The following is a 17,889-nucleotide window of genomic DNA, read 5'->3' as shown; positions in this document are numbered from 1 at the left end:
AGGAGATGATGACGATAATAATATGTGTTATAATAATAACAACAATCGTCTAATGTGTATTGGGAACTTTACTCGTTATCTTATTGAATCCCACAAACTCTATGATGTAGGTATTTTTACTCTATGTTATAGATGAGAAAACCAAGGCTCAGAAATAAAATGACACATGACTAGCAAGTAGCAGAACTGGGATTTGAGCCCAGGTCTCGCTGTATTGAAGGTCCAAAACAAACACATAAGTGAACACTGGAAATGGAAATTAAAATTCAGAAGGAAATGGACCGTGCCGCTTCCTGCCTGCACCACTGGTTCTACTCTCTCCTTGCGGTGTTAGCGCTGCCTCTGCTCCCTCTCGACGTGTCCTTGTAGGTGTCCCATCTCAGCTTCAAACCCACTGTGTCTAAAACTACTCATTATCTTTTCTAAAAATCCCATCACTTTTTCATCACTGTTGCCATCACTCTCAGAGTCATGGAAGCTCAAACCCAGGATTCAACTGTGACTTTTCCTCTCCCTCTTTATTCATCGCACCTTCTCTCATTCCTCACCCCTTCCTTCTCGTTTCATTTCTACGCTCTTCAAATCCGGCTCTTGTCACCCCTCACCAGAGGGCTACCATAGTCTCCTAACTGGTCTTTGCAGCCCTCCCTATCTTCCCCCTGGAATCCATCCTGCCCTCTACCACGAGATTAAGTTTCCTAAAATGAGGCTTTGCCTTTATCAGTCCCACTTAAAAACCCTTTAGTGTCTCTTTTTCAGAGATAAAGTCCAGACCCTTTAGCCTGGTTTTCAAAGCCCTGTATACTCTGGTTCCACCTGATGTCTTCAACTTCATCTCCTACTTCTCACCTGCAGGAATTCTCTGCTTCAACAGAGTTAAGTCTCCTCTCCTGCTGAAGTCAGGTTGGCCTTAACTGGGGTGATCCTATACTTTCGCGTTCAGACTGGAGCCCCCTTGAAAGCGAAAGGGAGTGTTCTTGAGAAGTGAGCCAACAGCCGTAACCTGGTGTATCTGTGGGGAGGAAGGTGATCTCCGCGTCTTACTCTTCTGCCATCTTCCTCCCAATCTCCAACAGCCATAAACTGGGACCCTCCTGGATTAACTGGGATTATGGTTCCCCACATTCATACCGTTCTCTGCCCATCTACATACAGGCCACTCAGACCAGGGGCTAATGGAATGCTTCCAGGGTCCCTAACAGCCTCTGTTTCTCCTCTAAATTTCCTGCTCTAAGTCTGATACCTGGAGTCTCCATCTTGACAAGTCCCTTCAGATTGATGTCTTCAGGTTAGGCTGCCGGTTTAGCTTTCAATTTGGTGGCTTCTCACTGGGACCATCTCTCCTGATCTACCAGCTCTCTACCTGGCCCTCCCAGCCCCGTCTCAGTCCGCACCTCTACACCGTCACTGCCCTCATGTCTCCCCTTGCCTTAGACATCTGTCCCATTGCTACCCTTCCTCACATGATGAGTCTGTCCCTCTTCTCTGACCTCCTGTGGCCTCTATTACCTCTATCATTTGCTTTGCACTCAGCACAGCCCCGTCGAGCAGCAGCTGACATTTTGGAAGTTTATTCAGTCTCCCTAACCGAAGCAACTGGCCACAAAGGTCCAGGGCCACTTAATCATCTGACTCCCAGCCTCTAACAGCTCAGTCATTTGGTGGAAGAGGATGAGAATAAGAACACGCATCAGGCCGGGGTCACACATAGTCTCTCCCAGTTTCCCATTCTTCAGCTTGAACCCCTGCTCTAAGGAAGGCAGACATTCTTACACACTGACAGCGGCAGCAAGAGCAACACGCATCTCTAATAAACACAGCCCACGCCAGCTCCCCGGCAACCACAGCATTTCTTCTCATGCTTGTTGCTCTTCAGTAAATGTCAAACTCCAGAAGTTTCAGCAAAACCCTTAGAGACTCAAAGGCTGTCTACTACAGAGGACCGTTAGGCAATTATTTGGCAACACCCAGAGACCTGGGCTCCCCACTGCCTTCCAGTTTCCCGAGGGCCAAGGCTCGTCTCCTGCCCCAGCCATGGCCCCTAATGCCCCTGGCCCCGCCAACTCCCCGTCACTCACACAAGCTCTGGGCCCTCCCTGTTCCTTCTCTCACCCTAATTAACCAGACACCCTCAACCTGTATCCTGTAGCTCAGCCACTGGCCTTACTTCCAACTGATTTCCTTCTGACACAACAGCACACAAAGTTTCTCCCCATTTAACAACTGGTAAGGGAAAAATATATATATGTAAAACAAAATAGAGAGTATGACCTCATTTTGGTAAACATTAACAAAATGTTTAGAAGTAGATCCTTATGTGGGGAAAGGTCTGGCAGAAAATACAACAAGCTATTAATAGTGCTTTTCTCGTCTGTTTTAAGTTCCTCAATGAAAATAGATTATTTGCATAATAAAAATTAATGAAGAAAAAAAAAAGCGGGTGTTTCCGCATTGGCTTCTTTTTTTGCCAGTGTTAATGGATGTGGTACCCTGCTACCTATCACGGTCACGACCCACAGAATAAGGGGGAAGAAACAACGCAGGCTTAGGAGACCAATTCCATTTGTGGACTTCTGATGAGGGCCGTTTGAATCTCCATCAGTGCGTAAAAACAAACAAACAAACCCATTTTATTCTCATCATCACCTGCAAAGAACAGGCCCCACCTGCTCTTTTGTTTTGTTGCTTTTTCCTTTCCCGTCCTCAGCTAAGAGTCACAGTGTGCTGGAAAGTGTAAGTTCTATGTGCAAAAAAATCATCATTGACTGTTTGTGGGAAGCAAAACAGAACAGGTCCTCTGAAAACAACAGAATGTGGAACAGGACATGTAGGATCCAGAGTTAGAAAATGAAGGTTCCAGGTCTGATGTCAGTCAAGTCCTTTTCCTTCCTTTCCTTGTGGATTTTCTGCCTCATAAGTATCCAGCTCAGTTTACTGAACACCTACTATTTGCCGGGCACTGTTTGTTGGTGGAAAGATAAATGAGGCTGTGCAAGTTTAAAGGGCTTTGCAGACACACTGGGAGGTGCCACATGCATATTAGGGATTCAATGGTCTGCCCTGCAGGTGCCCATGAAAACCGTTATCCATCACCGAAGAAATTAGATGCCATCCCCCCACCTCTCACCGGCCCTCGCAATGCGGAGTTGCCGCTCAATGGGAAACCGCTCAGCTGATCGTGAGCCAGTGCCTGTAGTTCCGAGCACCGCCCTTGAGACTGCTTACCCAGGACCAGCGTTTGAGGCCGCTATTTGTTTTCTCTGACCGTGGTGTCTCACTGCACACAGCTGGCCTCTGACACCTGGCGGTCACTGGGGCCTGTCACTGAACTGCAGATCCGTACTTAGAAGGAAGGCTGCCTGCCTCTTCGAGGTGCCACTCAGCCACCTTACCCACCACCAACTGGACCTCGTGTATAACACGTGAGCTATACTGAAGTCAGGCCAGCCCAGACATACCTTCCAAACTGAATGAAAATCCGCCCAGTCCTTTCCGAGGAAATCAGTAACGGACAATTTTGTTTACATAGATTATCATAAATATGCCTTTTGCTGAGGACCCAGAATGAGAAAATGCTAACCTCAGCCACAAACGAAGTCCTTAAAGTTCAAATTCTGACTAACAACTAGACCAGAGGACTTAGACCACTTTGTTGAAACTCACAGGAGAGCAACTGGATATGTGGCACCCCTCTCCCTTCTTACTAGCTTCTCTTGTGTTTCCCCATCAAGCAAGGCTGGGTGGGATACTCACCCACACACCGTTTCCCGTCCTCGGCCAGGGTGTAGCCACTGTAGCACTGGCAGACAAAGGAGCCCAGCAGGTTCACGCAGAGCTGCTCGCAGCCGTGGTCCTGCGCCGCACACAGGTCCTGGACTGGGGCAAAGCCATACCATTAGAACGTGGCTCTCAAGGAGGTGACCCTCGGTGACCCTCGGCCATCAAAAAGCAACTCTACAGCACTTGTCAAAATAACCTTTAGGGCTTCCCTGGTGGCGCAGTGGTTAAGAATCCACCTGCCAGTGCAGGGGACACGGGTTCGAGCCCTGCCCCGGGAAGATCCCACACGCCGCGGAGCAACTAAGCCTGTGCGCCACAACTACTGAGCCTGCTCTCTAGAGCCCGTGAGCCACAACTACTGAAGCCCGCGTGCCTAGAGCCCGTCCTCCGCAACAAGAGAAGCCACTGCCATGAGAAGCCTGCGCACGGCAATGAAGAGGAGGCCCCGCTCATCACAACTAGAGAAAGCCCGCACAGTAACGAAGACCCAACGCAGCCAAAAATCAATAAGTATTAATTTTTAAAAAATGACCTTTAAAAACATTGAAAATGTTATAAGACCATAGTGGAAAATTTGGGAAACAGAAAAAAATAGAAAAGAAAATTCACCTGTAATCCCCCACCTGCAGTCCTACCATCCAGAGGCCACCGCTGTTAACACTCGGGTGTGTTTCTATGTATATAGAAAAACTCATTTTTCAAAGTTGCAATTATTCATCTCTATTAAATGCATTAAATAATTTAAAATTAACATCTATTTGTGGGACTTCCCTGGTGGTCCAGTGGTTAAGACTCGGTGCTCCCAACGCAGGGGACATGGGTTCGATCCCTGTTCAGGGAACTAGATTCCACATGCTGGAACTAAGAGAGCCCCATGCCATAACTAAAGATCCTGCACGAGGCAACGAAGATCCTGCGTGCCGCACCCAAGGCCCAGTGCAGCCAAATAAATAATTAATTAAAAAACCCCACGAATTTGTATTTTTCCCGTCTCAATGAAAGTGTTCTGAAAACATCTGGATGGTTCTTGAGGACTGAAGTTATCACAAGCAGGTATTTGCGCTTGTCTGCATCAAGTACCATTCCTATTCTTTGAGAACTAAAAGGCTTTGTCATCAGAGTCTCACCAAGGTACACACCGATATACACAGTCTCACCAAGGTACACACCGATATACACAGTCTCACCAAGGTACACACCGATATACACAGTCTCACCAAGGTAACCTGGTGTTGTCTTTGACATTTTTTTTTTTTGTAAAATTTTATTTTTTTTTTCATTTTAACATCTTTATTGTAGTATAATTGCTTTACAATGGTATGTTAGTTTCAGCTTCACAACAAAATGAATCAGTTATATATATACATATGTTCCCATATCTCTTCCCGCTTGCGTCTCCCTCCCTCCCACCCTCCCTATCCCACCCCTCCAGGTGGTCACAAAGCACTGAGCTGATCTCCCCGTGCTATGCGGCTGCTTCCCACTAGCTATCTACCTTACATTTGGTAGTGTATATGCGTCCATGCCTCTCTCTCGCTTTGTCACCGTTTACCCTTCCCCCTCCCCATATCCTCAAGTCCATTCTCTAGTAGGTCTGTGTCTTTATTCCCATCTTACCCCTAGGTTCTTCATGACATTTTTTTCTTAAATTCCATATATATGTGTTAGCATACGGTATTTGTCTCTCTCTTTCTGACTTACTTCACTCTGTATGACAGACTCTAGGTCTATCCACCTCATTACAAATAGCTCAATTTTGTTTCTTTTTATGGCTGAGTAATATTCCACTGTATATATGTGCCACATCTTCTTTATCCATTCATCCGATGATGGACACTTAGGTTGTTTCCATCTCTGGGCTATTGTAAATAGAGCTGCAATGAACATTTTGCAGAAGCTGAGAGAGAGCACAGTGAAAAGACCTGCTACTCCACCAAAAGCATGGCAGGTCTAGAAGAGCCCCTTATTCCCAAGTCTGCCTTAGTCTCTTTGGACATAGTTTTCCTCATTCCATTTCTCTATCAGAAGGACCTTTCAAAATCCTCTTTGTGCTCTACTTATTCATCCCATAAATGAGGAAAATGGGAAGCCAAAGGAGGTTAGGTAGATGTAACAAAGATTACTAGGGAGAAATGAATGTATGGCTATTAACAATTCTATTTTGATCAAATATTTATTAGTGCTGGGTCCTGGCTATTTACTCAAATGCAATGTAAGAACACATTCAAAGCAGTGCATTTACTGCCGTGGAACTAAGAATCTATCAGAGGATGAAACGGTTAAAGGCATTTTCACTCCATCACCGACTCAGTCTCTCCTTTGAAGAAACAGGCTGACATGATGGCATTATGCCTCAGCAAGGAGAACGGCTTGGTTTCATAACTAGCTCTTTGAGTGACTTTACCATTAAAGTTGGAGAAAATCAAAGAGCATTAAAGGGACTGAATATATGAAAAATTGTTTTCCTCTGGTTAAAAGTTACCACTATGACAGCTATGGTAAAAACTTAATACATAGAAAGCTGGATTAATCCCTGAATCCAATGGCTACGCCTTAATGTAATCTCCTAGGTCTTTGAGTTTTATAGTTTATTATGCTTTTAGATAATTATAACATATCAAATTGATAAAAAAGATAAAAGCTGATATATTCATCACCTCTATCAAATGCGTTAAATTTTTTTTTTTAAATAAAAGCTACATCATAAGATGAAAGTACATTTAGGTCTAAGATTCCACAAATAAGGATTCTGGTTTTAAAATATTAAAAGAATTATTTTCATTCCCAAATCAATAAAGTAGATAAAAAAATTATAGATGCAAATTCCTCCCTTCCCAGTGTATTTCTAGCTTATATTTCCAATTGGGAACTCCAACTGAGATTTCCCCTGGATCCAGATATAAGGAAAAGAGCAAGAATCAGAAAAAACTTCAGCTCATGCAAAAATCATGGTGAATAATTAAAGAGTGACAAAATTTACAGTTAGTTACAAGCTTAAGCCAGAGACCTAAGAAAAATCTGAATCATCAGATATTTTTCATTTATTCAGTCAATGAAGCACCTAGTTTATCCCAGGCACTGGGGATATAGTGGTGAACCAAACAGATAAAGGGGTTCCTGCCGACACACAGCTGGTACGCTGAGGGTTAGTAATGTGAAGTTCTAGGAAGAGCATTTCTGATAGAAACTCAGAAGTGGAATTTATCCAAAGAAAAACAAAAACACTAATTCAAGAAGATATATGCACCCCTGTGTTCATTGAAGCATTATTTACGACAGCCAAGATATGGCAGCAACCTAAGTGTCCATCAACAGATGAATGGATAAAGAAGATGTGCTACATATAATCAATGAAATGTTACTCAGCCATAAAAAAAGAATGAAATGTTGCCATTTGTGACAACAGGGATGAACCTTGAGGGTATTATGCTAAGTAAAATAAGTCAGACAGAGAGAGACAGATACATACGATCTCACTTCTATGTGGAATCTAAAAAACAAAACAAGTGAACAAGCATAACAAGACAGAAACAGACTCACGGATACAGAGAACAAACTGGTGGTTGCCAGAGGGGACGGGTTAAGGGTATGAATGAAACAGGTAAAGGGGATTAAGAGGTACAAACTTCCAGCTATACAATAAATAAGTCACAGGGACGTAATGTACACATAGGGAATATAATCAATGATACTGTAACGACTTTGTACGGTGACAGATGGTAACTGGACTTATTGTGGTGATTATTTCAAAAAGTATATAATGAAAATGTAAAATACTGAATCACTACATTGTACACCTGAAACTAACACTGGATGTAAAGAGTGTTTCTGACTGAAAGAACAGTGAATGCAAAGGTCCTTAGGTAGGGCTTCTCTGGTGGCGCAGTGGTTGAGAGTCCGCCTGCCGATGCAGGGGACACGGGTTCGTGCCCCGGTCCGGGAAGATCCCACATGCCGCGGAGCGGCTGGGCCCGTGAGCCATGGCCGCTGAGCCTGCGCGTCCGGAGCCTGTGCTCCGCAACGGGAGAGGCCACAACAGTGAGAGGCCCGCGTACCGCCAAAAAAAAAAAAGGTCCTTAGGTAGAACAAACTAGCCCCATTTGAGGACTGGGAAGGCCAGAGTAGCTATCAGATGCATCCTAAATAACTAAAATACAAAATAGAACATGCTAGAAATCCAGAAGAGAGGTGCTGCCAATACAGTGGGAGTTCAGAACGGAGATGGATTACTGCCAGCCGAGGCTGGATCCCTCAGAAAAGTCTGGCAGGCAAGCGGCAGAGAATGGAGAAAGGGAAATGGACCCAGGGCTGAGGGAACAGTAAATGTGCAGAAACCGAGGGAAGCAGGACAGGCATGGTAGCTGACTTCCACTCTGGGAGTTCCAAGGGAAGTAGCAGGAGGGAGCACTGGAAGGACGATTGACACCAGATGGCAGAGGGCCTGGCATCAGGCTGCGTGGTCTGAACTGTGCTCAGCAGGCAGTGGGGACCACTCAAGGTAAAAGCCTTCAAAAGGGACACGGGCCATTTTACCTGAGTTGTGCTTCGGAAGGATAATTCTGGTTGCATCACAGTTTCTTTTAGCTCTGGGAAATATAAAGGACCTCTAGAACAGATAAATGAAAATCACTGCTTTGGGAACAGCAGTAGTTTTCTGAATTCCAAGCCAAAGTAGCTTGGGTTTGCTTGCACGTTGATGGGAAAATCAACCTCTTGACAGGAGGACCTTCAATTGTTCTTCAGAGCTCGCGGCCCCGCCCATCGGCTGTCTGTGCATGTCAGTGCGCCCCTGCACTTCTCCCTCCTGGCATGTGTCACAATGTTAATCACATAGGCATTTATGTAGTGATGTATTTACTGTGTCTCCCTTGCTAGGCTCCCTAACTGGGAGGAGAGCGTCCCTGCACAAAGTCCTGATGGCTGGAAAATGACACCCCAGTACACTGGACCAACGTACCCCCAAATCCCAAGCCCATCTCTGAAGGTGGGGGGGTAGGAGCTTCTCCACCTGGGTCCCCCTTCTCAGCCCCCACAGCTGCTACGCCTCCTCTCTGTATCCAGCAGGAATCCTGCCTAGCAGTGGTTACGAAGAAGTGGTGGCAGTTTAAGTAATTTTTTTCTCTTATTTATAATGATCTGTTTTTGAATTTTCTAACAAGAGCTTATACAAAGAGCTTTTATAATAACGAAAAAAAATCAACGTTACAAAAGAACCCCTTTGTAAGTAGCATCTTAAAAGCAGTGAGGACTTCCCTGATGGCGCAGTGGTTAAGAATCCGCCTGCCAGTGCCGGGGACACGGGTTCGACCCCTGGTCCGGGAAGATCCCACATGCCGCGGAGCAACTAAGCCCATGCGCCACAACTACTGAGCCTGAGCTCTAGAGCCCGCGAGCCACAGCTGAGCCCGCAAGCCACAACTACTGAAGCCTGCGTGCTACAACTACTGAAGCCCACGCGCCAAGAGAAGCCACCGCAGTGAGAAGCCCGTGCACCGCAACCAAGAGTAGCCCCTGCTCGCCGCAACTAGAGAAAGCCCGCGCGTAGCAAGGAAGACCCAACACAGCCAAAAATAAAAATAAAAAAAATAAAAAATAAAGTGTGTCTTTATAAAATAAAATAAAAGCAGTGGACCAGGATCTTGAAGCAATAAGCATTTTTCCCCCAAGACTTCCCCCCATAAGGTAGGTAGAGAGGCAATGAGATGCTTATGTCTTCCGGAACAGGACAGCCATGAATCACTACAGGGTCCCATCTACCAGGGCATGACCTCGCTGCTCATCAGAACCATCTGGGGACCTTTGGAAAATCCTGATGCCCAGCCCAACCCCTTAAATCAGGCAGCTGGGGCTGGGATGCAGGCAACACTGTTTGCTAAAGCTCCCAGATAACTCCAGTGTGCAGCCAGATTGAGAGCCATTGAACCTACAGGATAAAAGTCCTCACAATCATCCAAGGGGAAGGGGCCCAGAGGCAAGAGTCAGCCTCCCCCTTCATCAACTGAGTCTGCAGGCTCAGATTCTTCTTTTAAGCAAACCTCAGATTTTTTTGCTGTCCTTGGACCCCTCTCCAAGTGGCTAAAAGACCCCGGACACTAAGTGAGGGTGCAAAGTGTGGTAGGAACAGGAGTTCCTGAAGAAGGATCCCACAAACAGCAGGCCTGCCAGCTGGCCTCAGGCCTTTCATACTGTTTTTAGAACACTGGGGATTTATGGCCACTAGTGCTCTGTACTGTCTGTCCCAAAGGAGACCATGGAGGATTAATTTAATTAAACAAAGAGTAAGGAATAAATACAGGCTAGGTTCTCACAAAACAACTTTGTTGTTTTTCTGGCAGTGGTCGCTTCCATTTGAAACAAATACAGATGTTTTTGGATGATTCCTTATTCTTTAGGAAAACAAAACTTCTTTTTCTCACAGCCTGGGAGGATTTCACTGAAGGGTGATAAAACTGGGCGTCGGATAAGCAGTGGATTCAGAGTTCCCATTACCCTTCCAAGCCTTCTCTACTCCGTTACCCCGACTCATGGCTACTGACTTCAGCCCGATGTCACCTCCTCCAGGAAGCCTTCTTCAGCTTGGCTGAGCTTAGAGTCTCCTTCCTCTAGGCTCCTCTAGCCCTATACACACCACTCCACTAGAGCACTTATGCATTTAGCCCACAGTATTAGAAGGACCGGATCACAGGTCTGTCTGCCCCATGAGAATGATCTGGTCTGACTCAGTTTTGATTCCCCAGTGTTCTAGCGCATGTAGTTGGTGCCCCGTAAGTGTTCGTCTACTGAATGAACAGTGACAAAGTCCCATACCCCTTGCCTCCCAACAGGGATGTTCCTAGAGTCCTAAAACAACTGCTCCATCAGAAATGGGGTCCTGGGAAGATGAGTGAGATGGGAATAAAATGTTTCCCGAGTCTCTGTACCTCTCCTCGTCCCCAGCAAGAGATATTCCTCTCCCAGAAGAGTACAATGACATCGGGGAGCCAGCCCCCAGCTGCAGACACCAGAATTCTCATGACAGCTAAGGAACCAGCTGCCTTGCTGTCTGCTGCATCCCTGGTACCTAGCACAGTACCTGGCACATTGTAGGTGCTCATTCAGTGCTTGTGATGAATGGATGAATGGACCCAACACCTGAAAGATAGGGTTGTCAGTCATTCCTCACTCATCAGCCTTACCCAGGCTGTAAGCTCTGAAAGGCACACGATAAGTCTTCGGTGGTCTTCGGGGTGCCTGTGACACCACACACTTCACGTAGCAGGTGCTTAGTGGACACGTGTGGATCTGACTTGACAGTCACCAGCCTGGAGTACTCAGGGATGGGGGGCTCTTATCTGACCACGCCCTTTTAGAGGTCAAGTTCCCCTTCACGGGCTTCCCTTACGGCAGTTATAACAACACTTAATTTGCAATTGTTAATTTCATGTCTACTTCCCCTGCCATCTGAAGGCAGTGACTGTTCTGTTCAGCCCTCCAGCTCAAATAACTAGCATGGTGTTTGGCATGTGGTCAATTTTTAAAAATATATTTGAATGACTGAATTCAGTCATTCGTCAAATTGCTCAAACGGCTGAGAGAAAGACAGTGAATAAAATAGATTAAAAAAGTCAATCAATCTCTGTCCCTATGTAGCGGATATTCAAGTGGGAAGCCAGCTCCTACTGACTCACATTGACAGACCGTGCCCACTTCTTCCCAACTCTGCGTTCAGCAAGGCCAAGTGGGTAGCTTGAAATCAGCCATGGTGGTAGTATTGACAACACAGGAATTGGTGAACATTGCAAATTGGAGCTTTTCCCCCTGGAGACCTGGTTGTTAAACATTTACTAGCATACCATGGACAGGGGCCAGACATAAACAACATAAACTGGTAAAAATATACATTACAGGGGCTTCCCTGGTGGCGCAGTGGTTGAGAGTCCGCCTGCCGATGCAGGGGACACGGGTTCGTGCCCCGGTCCGGGAGGATCCCACATGCCGCGGAGCGGCTGGGCCCGTAAGCCATGGCCGCTGAGCCTGCACGTCCGGAGCCTGTGCTCCGCAACGGGGGAGGCCACAACAGTGAGAGGCCCGTGTACCGGGGGGGAAAAAAAAAATATATATATATATATATATATATATATATATATAACGTTAGATCTTAGAAGTGCTATAGAACAAAATTAAGCAGGAAAGGGGGGTTGGGAGTATGGAGGAAAGGGAGCTTCTGCTTTAAATAGTGTGGTCAGAAGGTGGTCTCACAGAAAAAATTATTTTATACAAGGACCTGAAGGAGGTAATATGAAAAAGTAGGGATCAAGGGGGTTGAATCTTGGAGGAGGAGATAAGGGGCAGTTATGTTTCTTTCCATAGGGCTTAAGGGAAGCAATCAGATAGAATGAAAAGAATATTGCCTTTGGAGCCAGACCTGGCTTCAGCGAGGTGACCTGCGTGACTTCATATAAGTGATTTCTGTGAGATTGAATTTTCATAGAGGTTAAATAATTAAGTGGAGAAAACATCTTATGGCAGGGTTAAATGAGATAATATAGATGATAAAGCATCTGAGAGATGGGAGGTACTCAACAAATGTTAGTCTCCTTTTTTCCTAGTTTAGGGTAAAGAAAGGTCTTGGTGGTGCAGGCCTAGTTAAGCATGGAGGAAAGGTGAACCCCAACCAAATTTTGCCTACATCACAATTCTAACATAATATCACTTTATTGGGTGCCTGTGAAACCCCCCACTAGATTCAGATTTCTTTAAATGACATCAATGTATCTGTGACTAAGTTTTTGGTTCGTGAGTTCTATGCTGAATTGATCTGACACAGCAAAGTAGGCAATTTTGAATTTTATAACAAAAGATCTCAACAAACGCAAACAATGCCTTGCCAGAGGGCAAATGTTAGCATATATAGCTGACAGTCAGCAAAATCCACTTGCTTCTCTGGTTTCCTGGAGAATTTTAGGAGGGATGTTAACTGCATCTGCTCAGTCTTCCCAAGTGAAATAAATCAGTGAGGATTTGATAACTAAGAGCCCCAGGGCTATGCTCAAAGCCTTCCCTAGCGTTCCCCTGAGGCTCACAGCCATTCTAGATTTAAGGGCCTTCCTCAGTGTGTGATCTTGAAACCCTAGCACAGCACCTCCGCCCAAGAACTTGGAAAACTTCCATCTGGTTACACTGGATGAGAAGCACGGGACAAGGACTGCAGTGGCTGTGCCTGACATCACCCTGGGCGAGATCAAAGGCTTTTTACTGACTTTGCAGAATTTTAGACAAGCCGCATGGCGTGCTGTCGACACCGATGACAGTTTAATTTCTCCTCTGGACTTAGAGCAAAATGAACACCTTTAAAGACATGCTCCACTTTTTTTTACGGCTCCTGCTGCTATTTAGCTTGAGATGTAGAAATCAGAAATTATGTATCACAGCGAGAGAGAAGAGAAATTTATTATCAGAGCTGTTATTTCACTCAGCTGGGAAACAACGCCATTTCTGCCTGCTCCAACCCCGAAAACTCACTTGGAGTTAGGGCTCTGCAAACATCTGCCAAACCTAAGCCTGCATTTTGGGGACCATCCGCCTTCTTCCATCATGTCTGAAAGCCCTAATCTTATTTTGACAGCTGCGGTTTGGAGTTAAAGACTTTCAGCAGTAAATGGGAGCCATCAGCCTTGTCTCTGCTGGAAGAAACACCACCAACCCAATGTCACCCAGAAGAACAAACCTGTCCTTCCAGGCAAACTCCAGCTGTGCCTCGCATCCCTCCTCCCCCAACGGCTTCATTCGTTTTCAATCAGTTCTCCTATTCATGAACGAGATTTTCGTTTTCTTTTCAGAAGGGGAAAAGAGGAGGATCCCCAAAACAAAAACTGAAAACATAAGTAAATCTGACTGAACGAGGTTGATCAAAATGATAAATAAGAGTGAACGCATAATGCCCTAGTCATGCAGAGCGCTTTGCAATTTCCAAACGGCTGTCAGTCGCATCATCACGGTCTCAATATGAACTCCCTGAGGAGTGGAATCTCCCAGGGAGAGATCTAGTTTGAAACAGCGGGGGCAGTCGTTTTCAAACTTGACCAGAATCCCCTGGAGGGCTTTAAAAGGATGTTAAAAGGACATCCTCCTAGGCTGCATCCCTGGAGTCCCTGATTCAGTAGGTCTGGGGTGAGTAGGGCCTAGGAATTTGCATTCCTAACAAGTTGACCCGCAAAGCCGCCCGTTCGTGTGCGCGCACGCAGTCTGCTCGCTCTTGCACTTGCTCCGCGCTGTCTCAGCTTTGTGGGCTGCCCCGAAGCTGAGCCCTTGACCTCCCCTTTCCACGCTCCCTTCCTCCCTCCAAGATTCCATCCATCTTCAGGGCCAATTACCACCACCAAGTGTATCCAGCCAGGCATTTTCTTTTTCATCTCCAGTTGCATCCAACCACTTGTGTGGGCTCTCGCCCGGACTCACTGCTTTCCCCGCAAAACCAGTTTTCCTCTCTTAAGTTATTTATCAGTTTAAATTCTAACAACCCTCACCCACCATTCCCCATCTTCGGTCATAAACTCCTCCCTGGGGTGGGGATTATTGCTATGATCTCCTAATTAACTCCATGGGCATAAGAAACACATGCACTGAATTGACTGAACTGATTTGAACTGTAAACTGATTGCATCGTCCATGTTCTGCTCTGCACGTGCAGAGCACAAGGGAAGCCAAGATCTGAGTGTTCTTGGAGGGTCTTGGGTCTCAAACATATAAGAGGAAACACTTTTCTCCCACACACCACAAGGGCATCTGGCTCATAGAGGGGAATCAGTAAGTATTGAATGAATAAATGAATGAATGAGTGGATGGATGAATGGTATTTCGGCACCTATTATCTAATCCTAATTCTAATCCTCTGTATGTATTACTGCCACGGTCAATTTACTAAAATGTGGTTTTCCCCTTGACACCCTGTGTTCAGCCCCTCTATCCACCAAAGACAGCAGCTGGAACTCGGCTTGAGAATCAAATCACTCCATAATTTGTTCCAGCTTGAATTCCCTTCCTCATCCCCCACTAATGTCCCAAACAAACTATTCCAAATAGGCAGTCTGTACAGTTAGCATCCCTTAAAGACAACAAGCTCTACGTTTCTCTTCTCTTCTTTGATTTGCTAGAAAAACCTCTATTCCCCAAAGCCTTCCCTGATTGTTCCATGACTCTTTCTCCAATATCTTCTCTTGCAGCCTTCTGTCTCAGCACCAGTTACCTTCCCAAACCACCCTGTTCTGAAAATACATATATATACATACATATATATTATTGAATTTAAATGACGTACAATAAACTACACATATTCAACATAGACAAGCTGGTAAACTTGACATATCAACATATCATCACCATAATCAAGATAACATATCCATCACCTCCAAATCCCCAAAGTTTCCTAGTGCCCCTCTGTAATCCCTCCACCTGTCCCTTCTCTCCCCTTGGCCCCAGGCAACCACTCATCTGCTGATCATAGATTAGTTACCATTTTCTAAAATTTCATATAAATGGAATCCTACAATATGTACTCTTTTTTTTTTTTTTTGGTCTCATTTCTTTCATTCAACACGGTTATTTTGACATTTATCCAGCTTGCTGCATGGGTCAATAGCTCATTCTTTTCATTGCCTAGTAGTATTATGTTGTATGCATATATCACAATTTGTTAAGAATTCACCTGTTGATGATTTGGGCTGTTTCCAGTTTTAGGTTATTACAAGTAAAGCTGCTATAAACATTTGTTTGGATATAAAATTTAATTTCTTTTAAGTAAATACCTAAAAGTGGAATTATGGTAGGTACATACGTAACTTTGTAAGAAACTGCTAAACTGTTTTCCAAAGTGGTTGAACCATTTTACATTCCTACCAGGAACAATGATAATTCTGTTCCCAACTTTGCTAATACTTGGCATGGTCAATATTTTAAGATGTATCCAATCTAGTAGAAGTATAGTGGTATCTCATTGTGGCTTTAATTTGTATTTCCTTAGTATCTAATAAGTTTGAGCATCTCTTCTTTATATATCTTCTTTGGTTTAGTGTCTATTCAAATCTTTTGCCCTTTTTTTTTTTTTTTTCTTGTACGCTGTTGGGGCCTCTCCCGTTGCGGAACACAGGCTCCGGACGCATAGGCTCAGCGGCCGTGGCTCACGGGCCCAGCCGCTCCGCGGCATGTGGGATCTTCCCGGACCGGGTCACGAACCCGTGTCCCCTGCATCGGCAGGCGGACTCTCAACCACTGCACCACCAGGGAAGCCCTCTTTTGCCCATTTTGACTGGGCTGTTTATTTTTCTATTATTGAAAAATTATTATTATTATTGTAAGAATTCTTTATAAATTCTAAGGTCCTTTGTTGGATATATATTTGCAAATATTTAATTCCAGTCTGTGACTTGACCTTTTGCCTTTAGTAGCAGTGTATGTGGAAGAGCAAATGTTTTAATCTTGATGATGTTCAATTTACTGAGTTTTTCTTTTATGTCTTGTGTCCTATTTAAAAAATCCTTGCCAAACCCAGGGTTATCAAATTTTTTTCTTTCATTTTCATCTAGACATTTAAATGTTTCTACTCTATATTAACATTTTAAATCAATTTTGAATAAATTTTTGTATATGGTGTGATGTAAGGGTCAATGTGCATTTTTTGGCACATGGCAATCCAATTGTTGTCACACCATCTGTTGATGACATTATTTTTTCCCCATGAATTGCCTTGACATCTTTGTCAAAAAACACTTCACCATATACATGTGGGTCTATTTCTGGACGATATTCTGCTCAGGTGTTGTCCATCGTTACACCAATACGGCACTGTTTTGATTACTGCTGCTTTACAGTCAGTCCTCAAGTAGGATAATTTGATCCCCACAACTTTATTTCAAAGTTTTAGTTGATCCTCATTATTTGCAGATTCTGTATTTGCGAATTCACCTACTTGATAAAATTTTTCTTGGAACCCAAAATCAATACTTGTAGCATTTTCAGGGCCATTCATGGGTCTGTACAGAGTGGTGAAAAAATTGAGTCACCTGGGGCTTCCCTGGTGGCGCAGTGGTTGGGAGTCCGCCTGCCGATGCAGGGGACACGGGTTTATGCCCCGGTCTGGGGAAGATCCCACGTGCCGCGGAGCGGCTGGGCCCGTGAGCCATGGCTGCTGAGCCTGCGCGTCCGGAGCCTGTGCTCCGCAACGGGAGACGCCACAACAGTGAGAGGCCCGCGTACCGCAAAAAAAAAAAAAAAAAAAATTGAGCCACCTAACGCACTTTCCCAGTGAAGGTCAAACAAGCAATGCTCTGACTTCTTGTTTTAGCTCTCATACTGTAAATAAGCATTTTTTTGGTGTTCTGTTTAGGGCCATATTTAAAAAAATTTTTGTGCTTTCTATTGGTGACCTCACTGTGTAAAATGGCTCCTAACAATAGTGTTGAAGTGCGGTCTAGTGTTCCTAAGGCAAGAAGGCCGTGATGTGCCTTTTGGAGGAAAGATGCGTGTTACATGAGCTTCATTCAGGCATGAGTAATAGTGCCGTTGGCTGTGAGTTCAGTGTTAATGAATCAACAATATACAATTCTGTCTTTAAACAGAAACACCCATAAAACAAGGTGCTGTATCGATTGGCGAAATGTTGTGGCCAGAAGCTCTCAGGAAACGAACCCTGTACTTCCCCTAGGAACGATGATCCAGTAATCACTATTTCAATGTTAACAGAGACTTATAAACCATAACAATCGTGAATAATAAGAATCAATCATATTTGACTATTCAATTGTTTTCATTTTCATTTATATATTAGAATCAGATTATCAGTTTCTACCCAAAAAATTCTGCTAGGACTTTGATAGAGATTGCTTTGAATCTATAGGTCATTTTGTAAAGAACTGACATCTTAGCAATAGTAAGTCTTCTATTTGATGATTTGACATATCTCTCCATTTATTTAGGTCTTCTTTAACTTATTGCAGACATCTTTTGTCTTTGTCAATGTACATCTTTTGTCAGATTGATCCCTAATTTCTGTATTTCTGATACTAGTGTAAAATGGTACTTTTTAAATGTCTATTTCAGATTTTTGTTGCCAGTATATAAAAATACAATCAAATA

General features: G+C 44.5%; 1 protein-coding gene across 3 annotated transcripts in view; it reads right to left on the bottom strand.

Moving 5' to 3' along the window:
* MATN2 (matrilin 2) overlaps positions 1 to 17,889 on the bottom strand; it is a 155,336-nt gene that overhangs the window by 68,173 nt on the left and 69,274 nt on the right. For all 3 annotated transcript variants that reach the window (XM_033438230.2, XM_033438232.2, XM_033438233.2), the window contains one exon: positions 3,754 to 3,876. In XM_033438230.2, the coding sequence (XP_033294121.1) occupies positions 3,754 to 3,876 (123 nt within the window). The remainder of the gene's footprint in view (positions 1 to 3,753; positions 3,877 to 17,889) is intronic.

The sequence above is a fragment of the Orcinus orca genome, chromosome 17 (assembly GCF_937001465.1).
Source record: "Orcinus orca chromosome 17, mOrcOrc1.1, whole genome shotgun sequence".
Classification (NCBI taxonomy): Eukaryota; Metazoa; Chordata; class Mammalia; order Artiodactyla; family Delphinidae; genus Orcinus; species Orcinus orca.
The sequence above is the reverse complement of the archived record's forward strand: the minus strand, read 5'-3'. Positions and strand labels throughout refer to the sequence as shown.